Consider the following 19,825-nt stretch of genomic DNA (forward strand, 5'->3'; position numbering starts at 1 on the left):
TTTTCTGCGGCTGCGAATCCTGAACAACAATTGTCTGAGGCTGCTGCTGCTGTTGCTGCTGATAGTATCCTTGCTGGTAGTACCCTTGCTGTGGCGGCTGTTGCTGTTGGTAATTCTCTTGTTGGTAATATCCCTGAGGAGGATGACCCTGCTGCCATTGCTGCTGCTGGTAAGGGGGTTGCTGTTGCTGGTAATGCTGGGGCGGACCTTGCTGCTGCTGATACGGGTTTTGCTGATGATATTGCTGCTGTTGCTGCTGCTGTGGATTAGGTGACAAGGAACCGTAGGATGAAGCAGCGGCTTGGCGCGCTTGGTTGGCGTACGCATACGCTGGAATCTGCCAGTGCGACTGCCGAGTGGCTGTGTCGACGTAGTAGGGGAGCTGATGAACAGTGTCGAATTGCTCAATAAAGCCCGGTGGAAGTTGAGGTCTTTGCTGCGCCATAATGTTAAAAAAGCGTAGTAACTTTAAGATGATTATATAAATAAATAACTAGCACACAAAAAAATTTAAAGAAAAAATGCAGTTGTATAAAAAAAGAAAAGAAAAGAAAAAAAGTTGAATAAGCCTTCTTTTCCATTCTTTTTATTTGTAGCAGAGGTTGGGCGGAGTTTTCTGAATGCCTGACCTTTTGCGCCCGCCCAAATATATTCTGGAGGATGGCGTAATCACAGCATTTGATTACGCCAAGTTACACGTTCTGTTTGTATGTCCCCCCCTCAAAAAAAAGAAAAAGCAAGCAGGAAAAATCAAATCAACGTTTTAATCACAAAATTACTTAACCATTTAATCTTTTTAGTTTATTGTATCTTTTGTTTGGAGGACACGAATCGAAAGCAATCTTAGCATTTTTCTTTGGGGGGGGGGGGTTTGCCTCCATTTTTTTAGAGAAGACGAAAACATACGCAAATAGGCTTTACATTCTCAATCCATTTTTGGTCTCTTTTTTCTTGGTCAGCTTTTTTTCTTTTTTATTTCTCTTTTATTTTATTCTTTATTCTTCTGACGACACACTTTTCTCTATAAATTCTTTTTTTTGTAACATCCAATTTTTATCAGCAATTCTTAAAAAAACAGCATTTAACTTTGACGATGGGAAAGCGAATTCTCCACGTTTCTGGTTTCTCTCGTGACACTCGCGCCCGCGATGTTGCCCACGCGTTTGAACGGTACGTTTGTTAATGGTGCTTCTTATATTCCAGCCACAAGCGGAAAATAAAAAAGCCTTTATTAAATTTGAAAAAGCAAGTCCAATTCCTAAAACCAGGACAGAAGCAATAAATAATATTACGCGCTTACTAAATTTCAGCTTTGCATTCCACCCTGGTCCTCTTACTTTTACTAAATAGCTATGGTCGACTCGTTCGATGCGATATTCCTAGCGGTCGTCGGGACGGCACTCCGTAAGTACCAATATGCATTTTGTTCTGTCATCTTTTTTAACAAAGCTTTTTTTCCTCCCTCTTTCTTCCCCTCCTAGCCAGCTAACTTGTAAATTTTCTATTTATCCTCGTTATATTCGAATGCGCCGCCGACGACATCGCGCGACACATACACGCTAAATAACGTTTTTTTATTTGAAATCGACGAAACTTTTATACCTTTGTTAAACTCGTTCGCTCGTTCCCCCGCAACATCGATTTCGCACTCAATCTCGCATACACTAAAGACTTTCGACAGCCCCCCTCTTCGAGATTGTGATTTATTTTTATTTATTTTTATACTATTGATAAATTTTTAATTATATTGCATTTGTTCCCTTCCAATGTTGGCCCGAGGGAAAAAATGGGCAAGTCTGCTTTTTTTCTTCCACTGCCACTGCTTGTGTCTCGTCAACTCCACATATATATCGAATTTAACAAGCCACTTGGCTTTTATGACATATAACATATGTGCACTTGTAGTTTTGCTTTTGTCGAGTACGAAGACTCGCGCGACGCAGCAGATGCCTATGACCGCCTGCATGGACAATACGTCGGCAACCACCGCATATCCGTGCAATGGGCCAAGCGGCCACCAGCCCGCGCGTGGAGATATGATAACGGTGGCACCAGACGTCCCCGTTCGCGCTCTCGTTCTCGCTCTCGCTCGCCCAGCCGCCACAGCCGTCGTCACCACAGCCGCAGCCGCAGCCGCAGCCGCAGCCGCAGCCGCGATAGGCGTGGTTCCGCTGATCGTCAGTATAATAGTCGCGAGAGGAGACGCAGTAGGAGCCACCAGCGCTCTCCGTCGATGTCGCCGCGTGGTCGCGATCTCTCCCATGGTCGGTCGCGCTCGCCCTTGCCGCTGAGGCGCAGATCGCCGTCGCCGTTGCCTGCAAGGTGCAGTAGTCGCTCGCGCTCTCCCTTACCTGCGCATAGCCGGTCGCGCTCGCCACTGCCCCAGCACTCGCCGCGCTCACCGCGTTCGGATGCTGGTGCTGAAGATGAGAGGGTGAGGAAGGGGAGAACCCAGCTATAGCTGAGGATCACGCCGCTAGTATTGAGGGTGACGAGGATGCTGCGCACAATGTGGATGCCAAAGATAATGAGGGGGCTGTGGAATCGCCCGAAGCTAGTTTGGCCAGATCTGAAACGCACTCTGATAGGGATGCTGACTACAAGGAAGACCATGAATGATTCAGGGGCATGTTTGGTATTTAAATAAAAAAATGTTTTGTTTTTTATTCTTTCTCTTTATTAAATACACACTTTTGCTCGCTTACTTTTTTTTGAAATATGAATTTTAGATAACACTTAATTTCAGTAACTGCTTTGACTGGATCTGCAGTTCCCGTGATTGGGGGTGGTAGATAAGGAGGAGGATACATCCACCCATGGCTCTTGACTTTGAAAATTAAAATGGTGAATAAATGAATAATGAAAAATATACACATGTCAGCATGGTCATTGTTCCATGTTTAAAACAACTGTATTGATACCTAACCCGGTACTCTGTTCTTTTCCTTCTTTATCGAATATCCTCCACTACCAGCTTATTCACACATATATAATGGTGTGGCCACATAATTTGGGGGAGGGTTGAAAACACCTCGAATATCTATATTTTTCCTTACTGTCATTTTTTGCCTAATTTTTTATATCATTCCCCACTTCCCCCATTTTGTCACCTCTGCTCCCCACAAAAAAACACATAAAACACAGACACACGTATACTCTGTAATTGCAGACAGCAGCATTCCTGCAGCCATTCAATCACAAAAAAGTAGTAAGCTTCAAGCACCACAATCTCCATTCACAGATTTTTTTCTCACTTTTTATCTTTATCTCACCTGCACCCTCTCCTTATTCTTTACCTTACCACATTTTTTTCTGGCTCGAAAAGACCATTTTATCTTAGTTTGTTGGTATTCTTCCGTTCGACTCAAAAAAATCATTTTATCTTTTCATACGCCTCATATTTTTTTGGTCATATTAATTGTTTGACTTGTTTTGCATTGTTGCACTGTTGCACTGTTGCATTGTCTTCTTTTTATATCAAGAGGCTTGTTCTTATCATTTTTTTGCTCGATAGATCTTTCGAGTGAGCAGTTGAAAAAAGCAATAACAACGTTAAAAGTTCAGCGTTGACGAAGCAACGTTTTGAGTGTTCAAACTCTTTTTTTACTTGATATTGCCTGTCAAAAGAACACCCAACAGAATTCTACATATTATATTTCATATTTCACACTTTTCATTTTCATTTTTCCATCCATTGATTAACCACGCATTTTTTCGTACAAAAACTCCGACTGGCTTGACTGGTTGATTGAATTGCTAGCAGCACCATCATATTTGCATAATATCCAATGACAAAGACATCTGACGGGATGGCCAGAGCCCAGCCGCCATTGTCTTCGTCATCGTTGTCGCCGCCAGATATTTCGCCGACTGACGCGAACTTTACAGACGTCCTGCTGCCACAACTAAACACACCAAGCACCGCCATTGACAATAAAGAGCACCACAGCCCGGTTTTTACTTTGCAGACGACAACAGAGCACCACCCGAGGATGCTGAGCTTGGCCTCGGCACGAAGCTCGGAAACAAGCATGATTTGGAGAAGGATGAGCAGCAGCGGCTGATAGACGAAAAAGCCGATGGTGGCCAGCAGATATTAGCTGACGACGAAGATGACTCGCCATTCGAGGTTGTGCGCTGCTCGGTCTCCAACAAGGATAATCCGTCCATGTACTCTTTGACGTTCGGGTCTGGGTGCTAGGAATCATATTTACCTGCATTCTGAGCTTTGTCAACCAGTTTTTCTTCTACCGCCAGAACCAGCTCTCGCTGGGCGGCTCCGTCGTGCAGCTGCTGGCGTTTCCTGCAGGCTACGTAATGTCGCGCACATTGCCGACCAGAAAGTTTCACACGTTCGGCTGGGAATGGACGATGAACCCGGGGGCGTTCAATATTAAGGAGCACGTACTGGTATCCATCTTTGCCACGGCATCGTCAGGCTCACCATATGCGATCGACGTAGTGACGATTAAGAAGATCTGGTACAAGAGCGACCTGGGCTTTATTGCCAGCCTGCTGTTCATACTGACATCGCAGATGATGGGGTACAGTTTTGCCGGCCTGACAAGAAAGTTCCTCGTGTACCCAGCAGCGATGATCTGGCCATCCACTCTGATCAGCGTCACCTTGTTCCGCACCTTCCACGAGATCCAGAACTTTGGCAGCCGGATGACGCGCACAAAAATGTTCTGGATGTGTTTCACAATCAGCTTTTTCTGGTACTTTGTGCCTAACTTTATTGCGCCCGCGCTCAGCTACATTGCCATCATGTGCTATATTGCGCCCAACAACGTTATTGTGCATCAGCTCAGTGACGCGTATAACGGCCTGGGCGTGATGAACTTTACGCTGGACTGGTCGACAATCTCGTCTAACATGGGGTCGCCGATTGCATACCCGTGGGCGATGGCCTGCAACCTTTTCACCGGCTTTGTCATTCTAATGTGGATAATCACGCCCATCGGCTACTACACAAACACCTGGGGCACCGGCAACCTGCCCATATACACAGCGCACCTGTACAAGATTAACGGATCAGCCTACGACATTAGCCAGATCATGACTTTGGACCAGAACCTTGATGAGGCCAAGTACGCAGAGTACGGGCCGGTGCGTATGACATTCCAGTTTGCCATCTCGTACGGAATTGGGTTTGCGGCAATCATCACTCTGCTTGTGTACATTGGCTTGCATTACGGGCCCGAGATCTACCAGCGCATGCGCGAGTCGCGCAACATGGACGAGGACGTGCACATGAAGATGATGCGCAGCTACGATGAAGTGCCGCACTGGTGGTACATTACCTTGTTTGTCATTACGTTCTCCACGTCTATTGTTGTCTGCGAGGTTTACCATATGATGCCCTGGTACTGGGTAATCCTATCGATCATTGTACCCTTTGTGTTCACCATTCCGATTGGCATAATCACGGCCATTTCGAACCAGCAACCCGGATTAAACATCATCACCGAGTTTATCATTGGCTACGGCATGCCCGGTAACCCGATCGCCAACGTGACATTCAAGGTGTATGGGTACATCACCATGGTGCAGGCGCTCAACCTTGTGGGCGACCTCAAACTGGGCCACTACATGAAGATTCCGCCGCGGCATATGTTCATCGTGCAGCTCGCCGGCACCCTCTTAGCATCGTTCATTGAGCTGGCCGTGGCGTACTGGCTGATGAACTCGGTCAAGAACATCTGCACACCCGAGGGCTACCCATTCACGTGTATTTCCGCCAACACCTTTTACTCTGCATCCGTGCTCTGGGGGCTCATCGGGCCCGGCAAACTCTTGGGTCATCCAGCCCCTACCACCCAATGCTCTACATGTTTTTTATCGGTGCCTTGCTCCCCATCCCCGTATGGTACCTTCAACGGAGATATCCCGGAAGCGCCTGGAAGTATGTCAATATTCCTGTGGCTATGTCGATTGCTGGCGCAATGCCGCCGATGCCTGCGGCGAGCGTGGTCAATTGGTTTATTGGCTGCGTTGTGTTTAATTATATACTGCATAAGTATCGCAATACTTGGTGGCAGAGGTATGCGTTTTCGTTGTCGGCTGGGTTGGACTCGGGGTTGGCTATTTCGGGTATCTTGCAGTTTGGGTTTTTTGCTGGCACTAAAATGCCTGAATGGTGGGGGACAAACACAACCATTGTCCGTTGGCCGCGAAGGGCGGGTATTTGAACCGGCCTCTCTCTTGAATAAATAAAATTGGTTTTTTTCTTTCTTTCTTTTTTTTTGTTTTGGGATGGCCAATATGTGATTACGAATAAATGGATAGATTTGCATTTACATACAATGTTTCGGACATTTTCATTTTCAAAGGTACTTCTTGGCCGACAAAATTTTTTTATTCAAGCAGCGAGCGTTATCATCGACGGTGTCATTGACATTCTGCATTGTACTGCTGCTGCTACTGCTGCTGCTTCAAGATGCAAGGCACAGGCTGACAGCAACACGTGTTTAATTTTTTTTTACATTTATATGGGCATAATATTGCTGCTCGGTACAGGTTGTACATGCATAACAACAGCGGAAAATTGAAACTGGAATGCGCTATTATATAATGAGCAATACACAACAAAGAAAAAACGACAAATGTGAACTCACTGTCCTTGTACAATGCATCTGTGCATTCGCAAACAAAACAAAAACAAAAACAAAATACAAAACCAATCAAAATCAAAATCAAAATGTTTTTTATATCATGGTACTTTTTTTATTATATCAATTGAGAAAATGAGATATTTGGGTGATGATAGATGTGAAAGACGAATGCAAGAAAAAAGAGAAAAAAGTGATGCCCACTTATATACACATTGTGAACAGTAGAAAAAAAAAGAAAGTGCTGAGGACAATAATTTCTTTTATGTAATCCTTTAGCGGATATTTTGGTGGATAGTCAAATCGTACCAAGGATGATCCCTCGCAATATGCTTGAGCATACCCTGAAACGTTTCTGCCTCAATACTACAAAAAGCGCACTCATAGTTATCCTGCGTAAACCTATGCTTATTATCGAGCACATTGTTGTATATGGAAGTTCGCGCAGGGTCTCTACTATTGCTACTGTTGTCTATGCTGCTGCCCTTAATGCTACTGCTTCCCATGTGGATGCTGCTGATGCCACTGCCGCCACTACTACTGCCGTTGCTGTTGCTACGAGGCCGTCCCCGCGAGTAAAACCCATTTGTGTTGGATGATGTTTTGTCGCCGCTGCCATCGTGGGAGATATTGTTCTGTCGATTATTTGATGTGGTACCAAAGCTCTCTATATTGCAGGACACTGGCCGAGTATTGTCCGCCATGTTTGATATCAATAGGGGGGTGGGGTGTTTTTTTTGAAGAAAGGCAATGGAAAATATAAGGAGGTATGGAGTTATTGGGCGGAGAAAATAAGGAAGAGGAGAAAGCGAGCAAGTGAGAGCTAATAAAGAGGTACAATAATAAGAGCGACAGTTGCTTTTTTTATGTAAAACCTTGAGAGAAAGAAAGAAAAAAGGGGTGATGGAACAGGGTTGGCTATTTATGTGTCCTCCTTTTCTTCTTCTAAACCACCTCTCATCATCATTACATTGCTGCACCAGCACAAATAATTTTTTGTTTTTCGGATGGAAATATATTTTCGACCGACTTATTATCTGCTACCTTTTTCTTTTTATTCTTCTTTTTTCTCTCTTCCACACAAAGATATAAAATCAGTTTTGGGAAGTGCTTGGATTTTTCTCCATTTCTCACATGAGATTGGCTTCAAGCGCATTTCTCTCATTTTTCCAGTCGATGCGGAATGACGTAATGCGATTGGAAGACACGGCAACAGCATAAAAATAAAGTTTTTGTAAGGGGGAAGGGGGAAAGGGGTTAAGCCGAAAAATGCAGCCCACAAATGAAGAAAGCCGGGATTTAGAGCAGGCCTAAAATAGGCACAAAAGCATATTAAAAACGTGTGCGTGATGGTTTGCTTTGCTTTGCGTTGCTTTGCTTTGCGTTGCTTTGCTTTGCGTTGCTTTGCTTTGCCTTGCCGATGGCAATTCGGGGCAACAGGCAATTTGGAAGAACGCCGCTGTGCTTTTGTCTTGTTCAAACATCCGGGTTAATCGATATCTGCATAAAAGCCATCAATGTCTTTTTTTCTATTTTTGATCTTCATGGCTGTTGGCAGCAGAGCCGGTACATGAGGCCATATGACATCATCGGGCTGGGCTCTGCGATAGGCGCCGAAATTCAAAAGCAGCAAAGTGGATGGCTGCTAGTTTTGCAGTACAGGCTTTTTCCTATACAAAGCTTTGGTTCGGGCCAATTTTTTGCTTTAAAATTGCAGGCGAGGTTTTTTGTCAGCCAGCAACAACGTTCACACATAATGTGTCCAACTCTTAGTACATCATGGCAAACGCACTAGCATTCTTTCTTTTCTGAACAGGAATGCGCAGCAATTTTAGAATGACGTTTGCCACAGCCTGGATTAGGTCTTGCACGTGATGTAGATTCAATCCCCGCGTAATTTAATCTTGGAAATCCCATTGGCAGGTGATGATGATGACGCTTTGGGCTGGGCGAGCCAGCAGGAAAAAAAAGAAAAGAAAAGGCGGAGAAATTGCTTCCTTCGCTGGCAAGTTGGGCAGCTGAACGATTGGCAACTGTGCGTTTTGTGTGTGAGGGGGGGGTGACCTCTCGGTGGGCACTGCTCTTTTTTCGTTTCTTTCTCTACATTTGGAATTTATACTACTTTTATATATTTTTACCTTGTTCTATCATCTGCTCTTCAATTCAACAAGCTACATATATTCCTCAATCGAGTTTACTTTTTAATAACTCACTTTATTTTTACTTTTCTTCTTATTCAAACTATGAATCCCGAATAGTAAGTGCACAATCGAGTCCACGCTTAAACACACTCGCGGAAAAAAACCACTGCCTTTTATTCGCACTATTCACCAACAATAATGACGTTTTCTCCACCCGCTTTAAATTTCATTGTAGCGATTACTTGTTCAAGCTGTTGCTCATTGGCGACTCTGGAGTAGGCAAGTCGTGCCTTTTGCTGCGTTTCGCCGACGACACTTACACGGAGAGCTACATCTCGACAATCGGAGTGGATTTCAAAATCCGCACAATCGAATTGGAGGGCAAGACAGTGAAGCTTCAAATCTGGGACACGGCAGGACAGGAGCGGTTCCGCACAATCACGTCCTCATACTACCGCGGAGCACACGGCATCATTGTTGTCTACGACGTGACTGACAACGAAACCTTCAACAATGTGAAGCAGTGGCTACAGGAGATTGACCGGTATGCGTCGGAGGGCGTGAACAAGCTGCTGGTGGGCAACAAGTGCGATTTGGAGGACAGTCGCCAGGTTAATTATACGGCTGCGGAGGAGTTTGCCAAGCAATTATCTATTCACTTTTTGGAGACCTCGGCGAAGAACTCGACTAACGTTGAGACTGCCTTTTTGACCATGGCTAAGCAGATTAAGGATAGAATGGGCTCGTCGAATGTCCAGCAGCAGCAGCAGAAGAAGCAGGTTAACCTGGGACAGGCCCAGAACTTGCAGCAGAACAACAATGGATGCTGCTAATGCTCCCCCGGTTTATAGTCTCTTCTTTCTCTTGGCTTTTGTTATTCTCCTTTGCCAGTGTAAAAAAGGGCGCCAGACCCCTTTTTAGCTCTTTTTTTCTCGCTCGGGAGCAGCGGCGACAGTGTTACGAGGAGTAGCCCCAAACTTTTGCTTTATTTTGTCAGGTTTTTCTATCTATATTTTCCCACTCCTTCATTTATATATTGAATTTTAATTATCAGTCTCACCAAAGAAAAAATGAGGCTACAAGTATCCTGCAAACCGACATCCTTCCCTATATGGATTAGCTACCAACCTAACGTGTTTAGAAACTATGGCAATCGACGACCACTATGTGTATCGATATTATCCAGTTCCTTGCTTCTTTGAAGAGAAGAACAGGACATGTATTTTGCGCACACGCTTGGTCTTGGCTTGGGCTTGAGCTTGATTGAGCATCACTGTAGACTCACTTGGGCTCAGCCAACTCTGAAGATGCCTTTTCGCGCAAGAAACGGGAGGAGATTGGCTGTAAGCAGAGCATTAAGAATGATGTGAAAGGTCAACATCGCAGCCGCGTCATGACTCCGCTTCCGTCTGCTGATGGCGCTTTTCGCCATCCTTGATCTTGGTTCCGTCGACCCTGAAGGTTTGCAGGCAGTCTTCCATTGTGCACTGGAGCAAGCCGTGGCACAAAATTTGGCGAGGTTTTTCTACTGCCAGAATTATATCCACGCCTGTTGCAGCTACCTGCTGCTGCTGCTGCTGCTGCTGTTTCTACTCCTGGTGCTGCTGTGCGGCCAACTCGTCGCGTATCCTCTGTCTGATTTTACGCTCGATTTTGCCCCCGCGACCAGCCCTTTTCCTCCCCTATCCACCGGATGATATCGGCAGAATGTGGGCAAATAGGCACCCACTGGTTGCAACTCTGCTGTGCTTTTCTGTAAAAGATGCGGCGTCGGCAGCAGCAGCTTTAGTTGCAATGGAAAAAGCTGTGGCTGCTGCGACAGAATCAGCGGCTGAAGTGGTTGCAGCTGCGACGAAATTAAATGCTGCTGCTGCCATTGCGACGTGGTGCTTGTGCTTGGAATTCTTCAGACGAGGATCATCAATTTTGTGGAATTTCTCCATCCTGCTCTCACATGCCGGAAAAACGTTGAGGTCTAATACTCGTTGATCAAGTAAACAGTGGATTCCTGACCTACTAGCATTTCTCGCAACCCCTTGCCACAAATTGGCTCATGGTGACGGGTCCATGCCTGGGGTCCAATTACCAAGAATTGGGACCGGATATGGTCCAAATTTTGCACGTAAAGATTTTACGAGTTCGACATCGGCGCGCTTTCTGTTAACAAATGAAAGATAATGGAGCTTGCGGTGCAAGGGGTCAGTTCAGCTGCTGCCGTCATGTTTCCGACTCTTGCCGAGGGTCTATGTGTTATGATAATGTTTTCCCAATACAAAATTACCTTTACAGCGCTCAAGGAGGTACTCAACATATAACTTGCAACCAAGTGTGCTGGAGCCAGGGTGGTTGAGCGCATGCTCGGCATCCTCAACAGATGTATACCAACCATTTGTTTTCGCCTTGGCGAGCTTTGTGGGCCAAGCTGGAATATTTTTTTTGCGTTTTCATGGATCCGATGAAATACATGTTCATAATTTTTATTAGCCTCAAAATTTTTGGTATGGTGGAAGTCTCCTCTAACCCTTTTGTAATGCTGTTATGCCCAGACAATAAAGCATATCCCGTCAACCGGTATCACAGAGAACTGATCTGTCAACAATATCATGAATGCCATTTTTTTGACAAATTATCAATATATTTGGGGAGGAGCCTTCTTACTGTGGGGGCACACCATTGGAAAGTTTTCTGTCATTGCTGTTGCTGTTGTTGTCGTCATTGTTGTTGCCGTTGTCAGTGTCATTAGAAACCTTCTTAGACCATACAATCCTCTCTGCCTTGATCCTCTTCCCCTGTGTGTTGACAGGTGAATCTAGTAATACGATAATTGCAATGCCATATCAGTACGGATAATGCCACCAAACCTATGGGGTTTTTTGTCCTTTTGAAAATTGAGCGAGAATGGCTAACATGAAATATCACAAAAGAGTGACCAAATTTATTTTGGTGACTTGTCTTTGAGGTCTTTTAGATGTGGAGTCTCGGGAATCTTGATATCTAGGCAAAGCTTCTCCATGTGTAGCGCTTTAAGTCGGCTCTTTGCGATAGACAGAATACACCGTGCACTAATGGGTCTTGTCGAGCGTAGTAAAACCTGGTACAATAGACATCTTCATCAGAAATAGGAAAATTGTCTTCACAGCCTTGTTGAGCTTTAAAGAGTGGAACATCCCAACAAAGGCTCCAAAGTGCTTTACTGTATTAGCCACAGAGTCATACTTTAGTCCCTTGCTGCCAAAAATGTAGTCTTTAATGTATGCGCCAAAGAAGCTCTCAATTAGGTGTGCCATCCTGTCGCAGAGAATAGGGTCTGGAATCTGCTTGGTGTCAATTAACTTGCTGGTCTCAGCACACAGCAGAGCTCACTTCACCTTGCCCGCTGGAACTCTGATCTCCTTACTAATGGATTATTGTATTTTTTCGGTATTGCTATCCTCACTCTTAAGAATCTCGTATTGCCGTTTAGTCCTTTCCTTTATGTCAAGTACTATGTTGACCATATGTTTCAACTTCTGGTTAAAGTGCTGATGAGACATATGTTATTTATATGCTGCGAGGATTGTCGTACCATCATAATTAGCAACAAAGGCCGCACTAATGAGATGTGGGTACTCAAACTTGGTTTTCTTGACGAACGTGTACTTATACTTGTTGACGAGTTTGCCGTTTGCAGTTGATAAGTTGTTGCCGCATGGTTTGTTTTTTATCACCTCTGCATTTAGATGGTTGGTGATATTAAAGCCCTCATTATCCAGCTCTTGTAAAAAGACATACTGTGTGAGCTCGTATGTGGTTGTTGTAGCACAGTAGACAGTGACAATATGCTTGCATAAAACTGGCAGAAAATAGGACAGTGCATTTTGCAGAGGCCGAGTAGGGCCTCCACACTGATGGGCATAAAAAATAAAAAATAAAAAAAAGTTGAATGAATTAATTTGAAAATAGTGAAAAATGTAAAATTTTAAAACTACTTATAATACTATGTAACTACATGTAGTGCTACTGAATGCTTATGTATATTTGTATTTTATTTGTAAAACAAATTATTATGCAGATACTTTATTTTAAAAAATAAAACTACTTGGCTATTAGTCTTTGTTTCTTTAAAAATAGTAAAAATAGATACATTTGTTTATTATGCCGTGCTCTATAAAAATGTGGTCTAAATTTTATATATTAAAGTCTTACAAATTACTTACTGAACTGAAAAAAGGGGCAGCGCTGTAAACATCATGAGCAAAAATGTGTATAGCGGCCATGAGGGCGATCTTAATTATTGAAAAGGAAAATAGTGGCTTGAAATGTGGTTGGGCACCACATATTATAATACAATAATGATATTTTTAAATATAATTTATAAAGTCGGTATCAATGTTTTTACACATCTTTCATGTAAAACCAAGCTTATTGAGTTACAAAGAATCAGCTCTTGTAAAAGCATCTGGGCGTACTTTGTAAAATTTAAGCCTTATAAAAGGGTTAAAAAAACCCCAGTTACAAAAATATAAAGTCTTTTTTGCATAGCTTCCATACCCTTTCCAAATGTATAAAGCCACAAAGGCAAAGCATAAAGCTGCAAATAGAAAAAGTAGCCTTTTTGCTTTAGTGCCAAGATATTATAATAATGGTAAATATAAATATGCTCTGTTTATTTATTTACATATCAGATAAAAATAAAATATTTTGCCAATTACTGCTCGCTTGGCAGAATTCATGCATACGCTTTACAACGTCGACCAGGTGGTCTTTATCGCATGTGAAGTCGGCGAGGTTGCAGATAATGGCCTGCAAAAAACTGCTTGCCTATGGTGTTAGAAAAACTAGGATGATAAAACGTTTTATGAACATGTAGATAAACTATTATTATATAAAGTGTATTTAATAAATAAGTGCTATGCACTGTTAACGGTAAAAAAGAAACCATATTGCTTTGGTCACTGTCTGACTTCTTGATTTATTGTTTGTGACTAAACAGCCAAGACCAGTTAATCAGTTGATCGCAATCAACCAATACATGGTAATGCCCAAGAATGGCAAGTAGGCATTAAATAAAATTGGTTTAGCCCTGCTTCTCGTACAGTGAGTGCACACACCATTGCTGCTGTTTTTGTTTCTGATATTGTCGCTGTTATGAAGATATTCGGCAATGGCAGCTGGTGGTGCTGGCGGGCGTGGTGGTAAAGTGGCTGTGGCAGGGGTTGTGCGCAGCAGGGAGTTTTATTTCATTTATTAATTTATTTTAAAATACAACAAAAGATACTAGAAAACAGCAGCAGTACTAAAAAAATATTTATTACACTATAAAATTGGTTCTAAGAAAAGAGGAGGATTCTATTCTAGAAGAACAAATGGTGGTTTAAATCCCCCGCTTAAAAATCTAGAATTTGCTATAAGTGTCTGGAAATTACAAAATCCATTTACACCTGTGTCAATACATGGAACAAATGATAAATGTCCTCGCTATCCACCACGCCAACCTTGGCCTCGCATTCTCCACAAACCACCAGCCGGTACAAGTCCTTCTTTTTTTCCTCAGCAACAGTAGCTAAAATAGCCTCCAATCCGCGCCTACCATATACGTAAATCTGGTCATCAAGCACGCGACAGTGCTGTACTGAAAGAGCGCGAAACTGACCCTCGTACCGCGTATGGTGTTGACAAACAAAGCATATTTGGGTAAAGCACATGGGACAAGAAAGAACTGCATCGGTGGTTCCTGGATGCTGCTGTTCGACCCATTCAGAGTCAACATTATCGGCGTTTTCATCGTATAGGTCGTCCTCATCCACCTGAATGTTATTGATTTTGATTTTAATATCACTCGTAGATGAGCCGCTGTCATTGCTGCTTCCGATACTGTCGATACTGTCAAAACTTTGACTGCGCGACCGAGCGATATTTTCAAATTTTATATTGTCTCCTTCCATTATTTTTTATGGCTTGTAGATATACGTAAAAAGGATAATATAATTATTTTATTTTTGCCAGCCAATCAGGTAAAAAATAAAATACATTACATCTTTTTTTCAAGTTGCTTTATTAACCCCCTTATGAGGACAACATAAATATGGGCGAAACTGTCTACCACCTGGGCGGACCTCAGTCCGGACCGAAGTCTGACTCCAACCACATACAGGAGCTACAAAAACTAAAATAGCTAACGTAGCCCCCGGAACTAATGAGAGTTTATTGTGTTGGGTTTGACCCTCTATCCTCGCTGAGCTTTACCCTCTTCATCTTGCCGCGGGTCCAATCCCTGACCAGCTTGTGACACGACTTTCTGAACTCTGCAGTCTGTCTCTGCATGATCTATGGCCACTTGGGCGTCCCGCTCGTGCGCTCCAACGGCGGCCGCTCCATCCTCATGTGCCGTTGTCAAGTTGCCGGTGATATTCCCGACGCCTCCTCCTTCGCGATCTGCGCCGAGCAGCGCGATTTCTAGCAGCCTTCGTAGAGCAGTTGCCATCTTTTTCTGATGGCCACCTTGTGGAGTGCACATCCACTCATGATTATCGACTTCTGCTCTTTCTCACCGACTTCTATGACCGCCTGCCAGTTCGCTCCTTCAGACCTCTGGTTCTGGCGATCCTCCATTACTGCTGCCGACGACGATGGCTCAAGCCGCCCGTCTGGCGCCCCACTGTATGGGTTGCAGTCGCGTGTTGCGCGCTCAAGCCAATTGTTTGCTGCCCGTTTTGGCCATGCCTGTTGCACTCTTGGCGCCCCCATCGTTCCTGTTGTCCCTGCCCCCCTACCTCTGCCGCCGAAAAAAATATATATTATAACTGCGTTGATGTTGCTGGATGTTGGCTAAAACACAAATAGGTGTTATGGTAAAACTTTTTTTCTTGGGTAGCCAAAATAATTTTTTTGTACAATACTGCTTGGGGTGAATGAAAATAATTTCAATTGTTTGTTTTGGTCACTTGAGTGGTACTGGGAATCAATATATGCAAGCTGAAAATTGAATTATATTTGAATTAATTGGACAATCCATGCAATAGATGCTTACTTTTTTCATTTAGCAGACATGCCTTTAATCACATGCTCGATTATTTTTAGTTGCAAATAAAAACATATATCGTTTGCTATGATATTGTGTAAAACTGTAATAAACCCAAAGATTGAATCTCAATATATATTCTCTGTTTACATTATCAAATTGGAGACTGTATTTAATGTAGGAATGTACTTTATAAAGGTGACTAATAATGTAAAACAATAAGATTGTGGGGGGTGTGTATTTTGATTTTGTATTTTGATTTGAAAATTTATTTTGGAAAAAACTATAATTATAAGAAAAAGAAAAAAGGTTGTCAATACACTTACAATTCTGGTATTTAAATTGCTTATTAAATGATTTTTAATAAAACGTCCCCGGCCATTCACTGTCTACCGTACTACTACTACCGCTGCTGGTACTGCTGCTGGTGCTGCTGCTGTTGTTGCTGCTGCTAATACTCAAAAAAATAGAGTCGGGCATGGTGCGTGCGCAGTATTTTAAACTTTTTATTTCGTAAGAGTACAAATCAGCCAATGGGGGTGGGGGTGTTAATAAGTGTATGCGCAAATGTAGATGTAGGAGTTGGCGACAAGATCTGAAAGAAAATAGCTTTAGTTTTTTACTACAGGCAGGTACAGGGCAATCCATGGATAGTGCAAGTAGTGCAGATACTGGCGCTTGGTGGAGCATCCCTACCAGATGCATAGACGCTGGGCTGGTAGTGATATTGACTTGGGGTAGAGTTCTGACTGTAGTAGCTGTTTTCATAACTGTAGGGGTAATTAGAGCTGTTCATTTTTAGTGAGGTGTTTTGGTGAGGGGTTTTGGATGAACACTAATTACAAATAAAAGGCTTTGCTGAGAGAGAGAATTAATAAACTGTATTATTTAGCGTTGCAAAATGGATTTGAGGATTATGCGTTCGTTTGGTCGAGTTTAAATACATTTATTCAAAATACAATTTTTTTATTGTTGACATGCAATTTCTATAATTGTTCCCCCTCCCCCCTCTCTCCCTCTCTTTCCAATTTATTAGTGGATAAATAATAATTATAAACTGCTGGTCTTACTTCATGTCCAAATCATCAATAAATCAACACCCACAGTCAACACAAACGAAAATGAGTAAAATAAAGAAAAATATATATTAAAAGGAGAAAAAGAGGAAAAGTCTTGATACACCAACTTGTCTAATTTATTCATTATAAAAGAAAATATAAAGAGAAATATAAAGTAAAAAAATAAATAAAATTAAAAGAAGAGGAGAGGAGAAAGGAGCTGACTGCCAGCTATTTTTTTTACATTAATTGATGATGAGCAAAAGAGGGGGAAAAGGTATCAAGGCAGTGGAAGGATGGGGGTTTTTAAACATTATATTCTTTTATATGTATATGAAATAAATAATAAAAGGAAAAATTGTATGGCAAATATTTTCTTGTTTGTGTTAATTCAACGGCAGCTGAATTTTTCTATTCCTCACTTGAAAAAATCACATAATGGAACAAGAAATAAAATTAAACAAAAAACCAAGCTGGTTTGAAGAAATTAGACATCAAATATACACATTTATTAGTTTTTTGTTCGTTTGCTATAAAGTACGCATATGTCATTAAATTAAACAAAGAGGAAGAGGTTCAGTATACAAGAAATAAATATTTTTCTCTAGTCTTGTATAGGGAATATTTAATAAATGGGATGATTTTGTTATTTGTCAATAACATATCCAATTCCTCAAGCCCAGAAATAATAATAAAAAAGGAGGCCCTGTCAATCAAAAGAAATAAAGGAAGACTTGACTTCGGGCTACTATTTAACAATTTTTCATTTTCATTTTTTCGTTTCATTTTTTTAACGTCATAAATCCATTGAATCCAAATCCTCGTCTCTCACCAATGCAGCTCTAAACAATACATCTGCTCTTCGAATAAAATCCCAGGCTTTCAAACACCCAGCCATCCACGCACCCTCCGGTTCCTCCCTCCGCCAAACTATCTCGTTTCGTTTATTCCGCACCATCAAATCTGTCCTCAGCTCCTCCGCAGCCATTTCAAAAGACATCAAGGGCAACGATGTGCCCAGAAGAGAGTCCCAAGAAGACACCAGGGAGGATATCGCAGCAGCGTCGCCACCAGGAATCGGGTAAAGCGGCAGCAGCGGAGACTGTGGCTTCTGTGCCCACCGGCCAGCAATATCAGCAAACAGCCCCGGCTGCTGCTGCTGCTGCTGTTTCAGCACAGACTTTGTTGGCAAAAACGTAACGCGAGACACAGCAACACCCGTTCCTATCGCATACGCATCAGCAACAGTCTTGGAGGCAACCTTGGCATGTCCATTGACCACAATATGCAGCGACACCTGCCGGGAATTCAGGGTCGCCGCTGAGCTTAGTCCAGGAATGGTCGCAGCCAAATCCCTCGCGTTCCTAATCAACTTCACCAACGAGCGATCCAAGCACCGCTCATCCACCTGCCGTTGCCTCTCTGGCTGCTGTTGCTGCGCCTTCCCTGCGCCAGCCGGCGCCTTGACAACCACCACCAGCGTATCGCAGACATTCAGCATTAATGCGCACACCTGGAGGTCGCGTAGCCGCGCGGTCGCCAGCCGCGACATTGATCCGTCCCTGCGCGGCCACTTATCCGCAGCCGCCAGCGCTAAAACCGGTGGCGAGTCCAAAAGCAAAACACGCGCCGGCGTCACCCAAAAATCGACACACTGGGTCATTCCGTTGGCAGGAAAAATATTGTTCCCGGAGAGCTCCGACATGACCGTTGACTTGCCCGAGTTGGTGCGGCCAATGGCTCCGATGCATGTGCGGGTCTGCAATGTGCTGAGGTTGCGCCGCAGCACTGTGTCTAGGAGTTTCCCTGAAGACGCCAGGAGGGTCAGTCTGCTGGGCCTTGGTTGGTCCTGGATGTGCTTGAATGAAGAGATAATGTCGAGCGTCTGCTGCTTAGTTGCTGCCGGCGATGTTGTGGCGGGCGTCGCGGCAGCGGCAGCAGCTGCAGGTGTTGTCGACACGTGACGGCGCTGGGTCGGTGGTTCCATAGGCGGCTCCCTGGTTGGCTCGGTGTCTCTCCGCATCAGCCGCGGCGACTCCGTCATCAAAGACAAATTGGAGGCGCGGTGGGAGGTGTTAGAAGTGGGGGCGGAAGCAGGCGGTTCGGACCGGTTCTTACTCTGGGTCTGGGTCTGGCTCTTGCTCTGGCTTTGAGCTGCTGTTGTTGGCCTGGCCAGAATGCGCGGAACAACCGTGGGTGTTGTCACAGTCGAAGCGGACGCCGATGATGCTGCCTTCTGTTTGCTCCTCGGCAGACGATTGCGCGACGGCATTGTGTTTGAATTTGAATTTGAATATGTGCCAGCAGTCAGTCTCCTGCCAACTGCTTCCATTGCGCCTCGAGTAGGAGTATGAGCAGAAGCATGAGCAGGAGCAGGAGCAGAAGTAGAAGCAGGGGTAGGAGTAGGAGTAGGAATAGAAGGGGCGGAGGGAGGAGGGAGTCTGCGTGGGCGTCCGCGACCCGAATTCGCGCTACTTCTCGTGGAATTTTCGGCACTTCCGCCGCTCTTTGTCTCTTGCTTTGTGGACAAAGGAGTGGCTACTGGTATATTTTGCTTTTTATTAAGATTTGGCATTTAATTGGCAAAAAAGAAAGAAAAAAAAGTGTGGGAAATGAGTTTGAATGAAATTGGATTCAAGGAATTTTTTATATAGAATGCAGCTAATTGAAAGAAAGAGTTACGGGTCTCTTAGACAACTGGAGTGCGGCGGCGGCGAGCCTCAGTTTTGACAGCCTTTTTGGCGGCCTTTTTGGCCCTGACCTCTGGATCAGGGGTGGGTCTCTGATGAGCAGCCACGTCCCTCGAGTCGTCCGCAGACTGCACAGCGCTGTCAATCGCGGCGCGCAGCTCGTCATCTTCGCTCTCACTCGTATTCCCCACTTTAGCATCCTCAACCACAGGCTTCTTGTAAAGGCCCACAGCGGCCAGGGCCTCGGTGGCTATCCAGACCGGCAAGCTAACAATAAGCAGGCGGCGAACAGCCGGCGGCTTCACAGTGTACGGATTAATGACGC

General features: G+C 44.0%; 5 protein-coding genes across 5 annotated transcripts; 3 read left to right on the forward strand and 2 right to left on the reverse strand.

Annotated features, from left to right (window-relative positions):
• Nucleotides 1–1,093: 1,093 nt before the first annotated feature.
• BX661DRAFT_172850 (uncharacterized protein) lies at nt 1,094–2,619 on the forward strand (the record flags this gene model as incomplete). The annotated part of the gene is made up of 4 exons (XM_051533812.1): nt 1,094–1,170; nt 1,351–1,404; nt 1,906–2,322; nt 2,481–2,619. The coding sequence occupies 4 exons, from the start codon at nt 1,094–1,096 to the stop codon at nt 2,617–2,619; spliced, it is 687 nt and encodes a 228-aa protein (XP_051389552.1).
• A 1,698-nt stretch (nt 2,620–4,317) lies between these two features.
• Nucleotides 4,318–7,210, forward strand: BX661DRAFT_172851 (OPT oligopeptide transporter protein-domain-containing protein; the record flags this gene model as incomplete). The annotated part of the gene is made up of 2 exons (XM_051533813.1): nt 4,318–5,905; nt 6,891–7,210. 2 exons carry the CDS (start codon nt 4,318–4,320, stop codon nt 7,208–7,210), a joined length of 1,908 nt encoding a protein of 635 aa, XP_051389553.1.
• A 1,505-nt stretch (nt 7,211–8,715) lies between these two features.
• On the forward strand, nt 8,716–9,603 carry BX661DRAFT_186816 (GTP-binding protein ypt1). Its single transcript, XM_051537103.1, has 2 exons — nt 8,716–8,868; nt 8,988–9,603. The coding sequence occupies exons 1-2, from the start codon at nt 8,855–8,857 to the stop codon at nt 9,583–9,585; spliced, it is 612 nt and encodes a 203-aa protein (XP_051389554.1). The 5' UTR covers nt 8,716–8,854; the 3' UTR covers nt 9,586–9,603.
• Nucleotides 9,604–13,939: 4,336 nt separating this feature from the next.
• On the reverse strand, nt 13,940–14,733 carry BX661DRAFT_186820 (E2F-associated phosphoprotein-domain-containing protein). The gene has a single exon (XM_051537104.1). It carries the CDS (start codon nt 14,674–14,676, stop codon nt 14,167–14,169), a length of 510 nt encoding a protein of 169 aa, XP_051389555.1. The 5' UTR covers nt 14,677–14,733; the 3' UTR covers nt 13,940–14,166.
• Nucleotides 14,734–17,469: 2,736 nt separating this feature from the next.
• On the reverse strand, nt 17,470–19,490 carry BX661DRAFT_57090 (uncharacterized protein). Its single transcript, XM_051539277.1, has one exon. It carries the CDS (start codon nt 19,383–19,385, stop codon nt 17,607–17,609), a length of 1,779 nt encoding a protein of 592 aa, XP_051389556.1. The 5' UTR covers nt 19,386–19,490; the 3' UTR covers nt 17,470–17,606.
• Nucleotides 19,491–19,825: the final 335 nt, after the last annotated feature.

The sequence above is a fragment of the Kickxella alabastrina genome, assembly GCF_025024165.1.
Source record: "Kickxella alabastrina strain RSA 675 chromosome Unknown BX661scaffold_23, whole genome shotgun sequence".
NCBI classification, from domain to species: Eukaryota; Fungi; Kickxellomycota; class Kickxellomycetes; order Kickxellales; family Kickxellaceae; genus Kickxella; species Kickxella alabastrina.

What these genes read in the sequence shown, in the direction of transcription:
- BX661DRAFT_57090 (XM_051539277.1), bottom strand. Translation starts at nt 19,385, where the DNA reads ATGCCAAATCTTAATAAAAAGCAAAATATACCAGTAGCCACTCCTTTG.
- BX661DRAFT_186820 (XM_051537104.1), bottom strand. Translation starts at nt 14,676, where the DNA reads ATGGAAGGAGACAATATAAAATTTGAAAATATCGCTCGGTCGCGCAGT.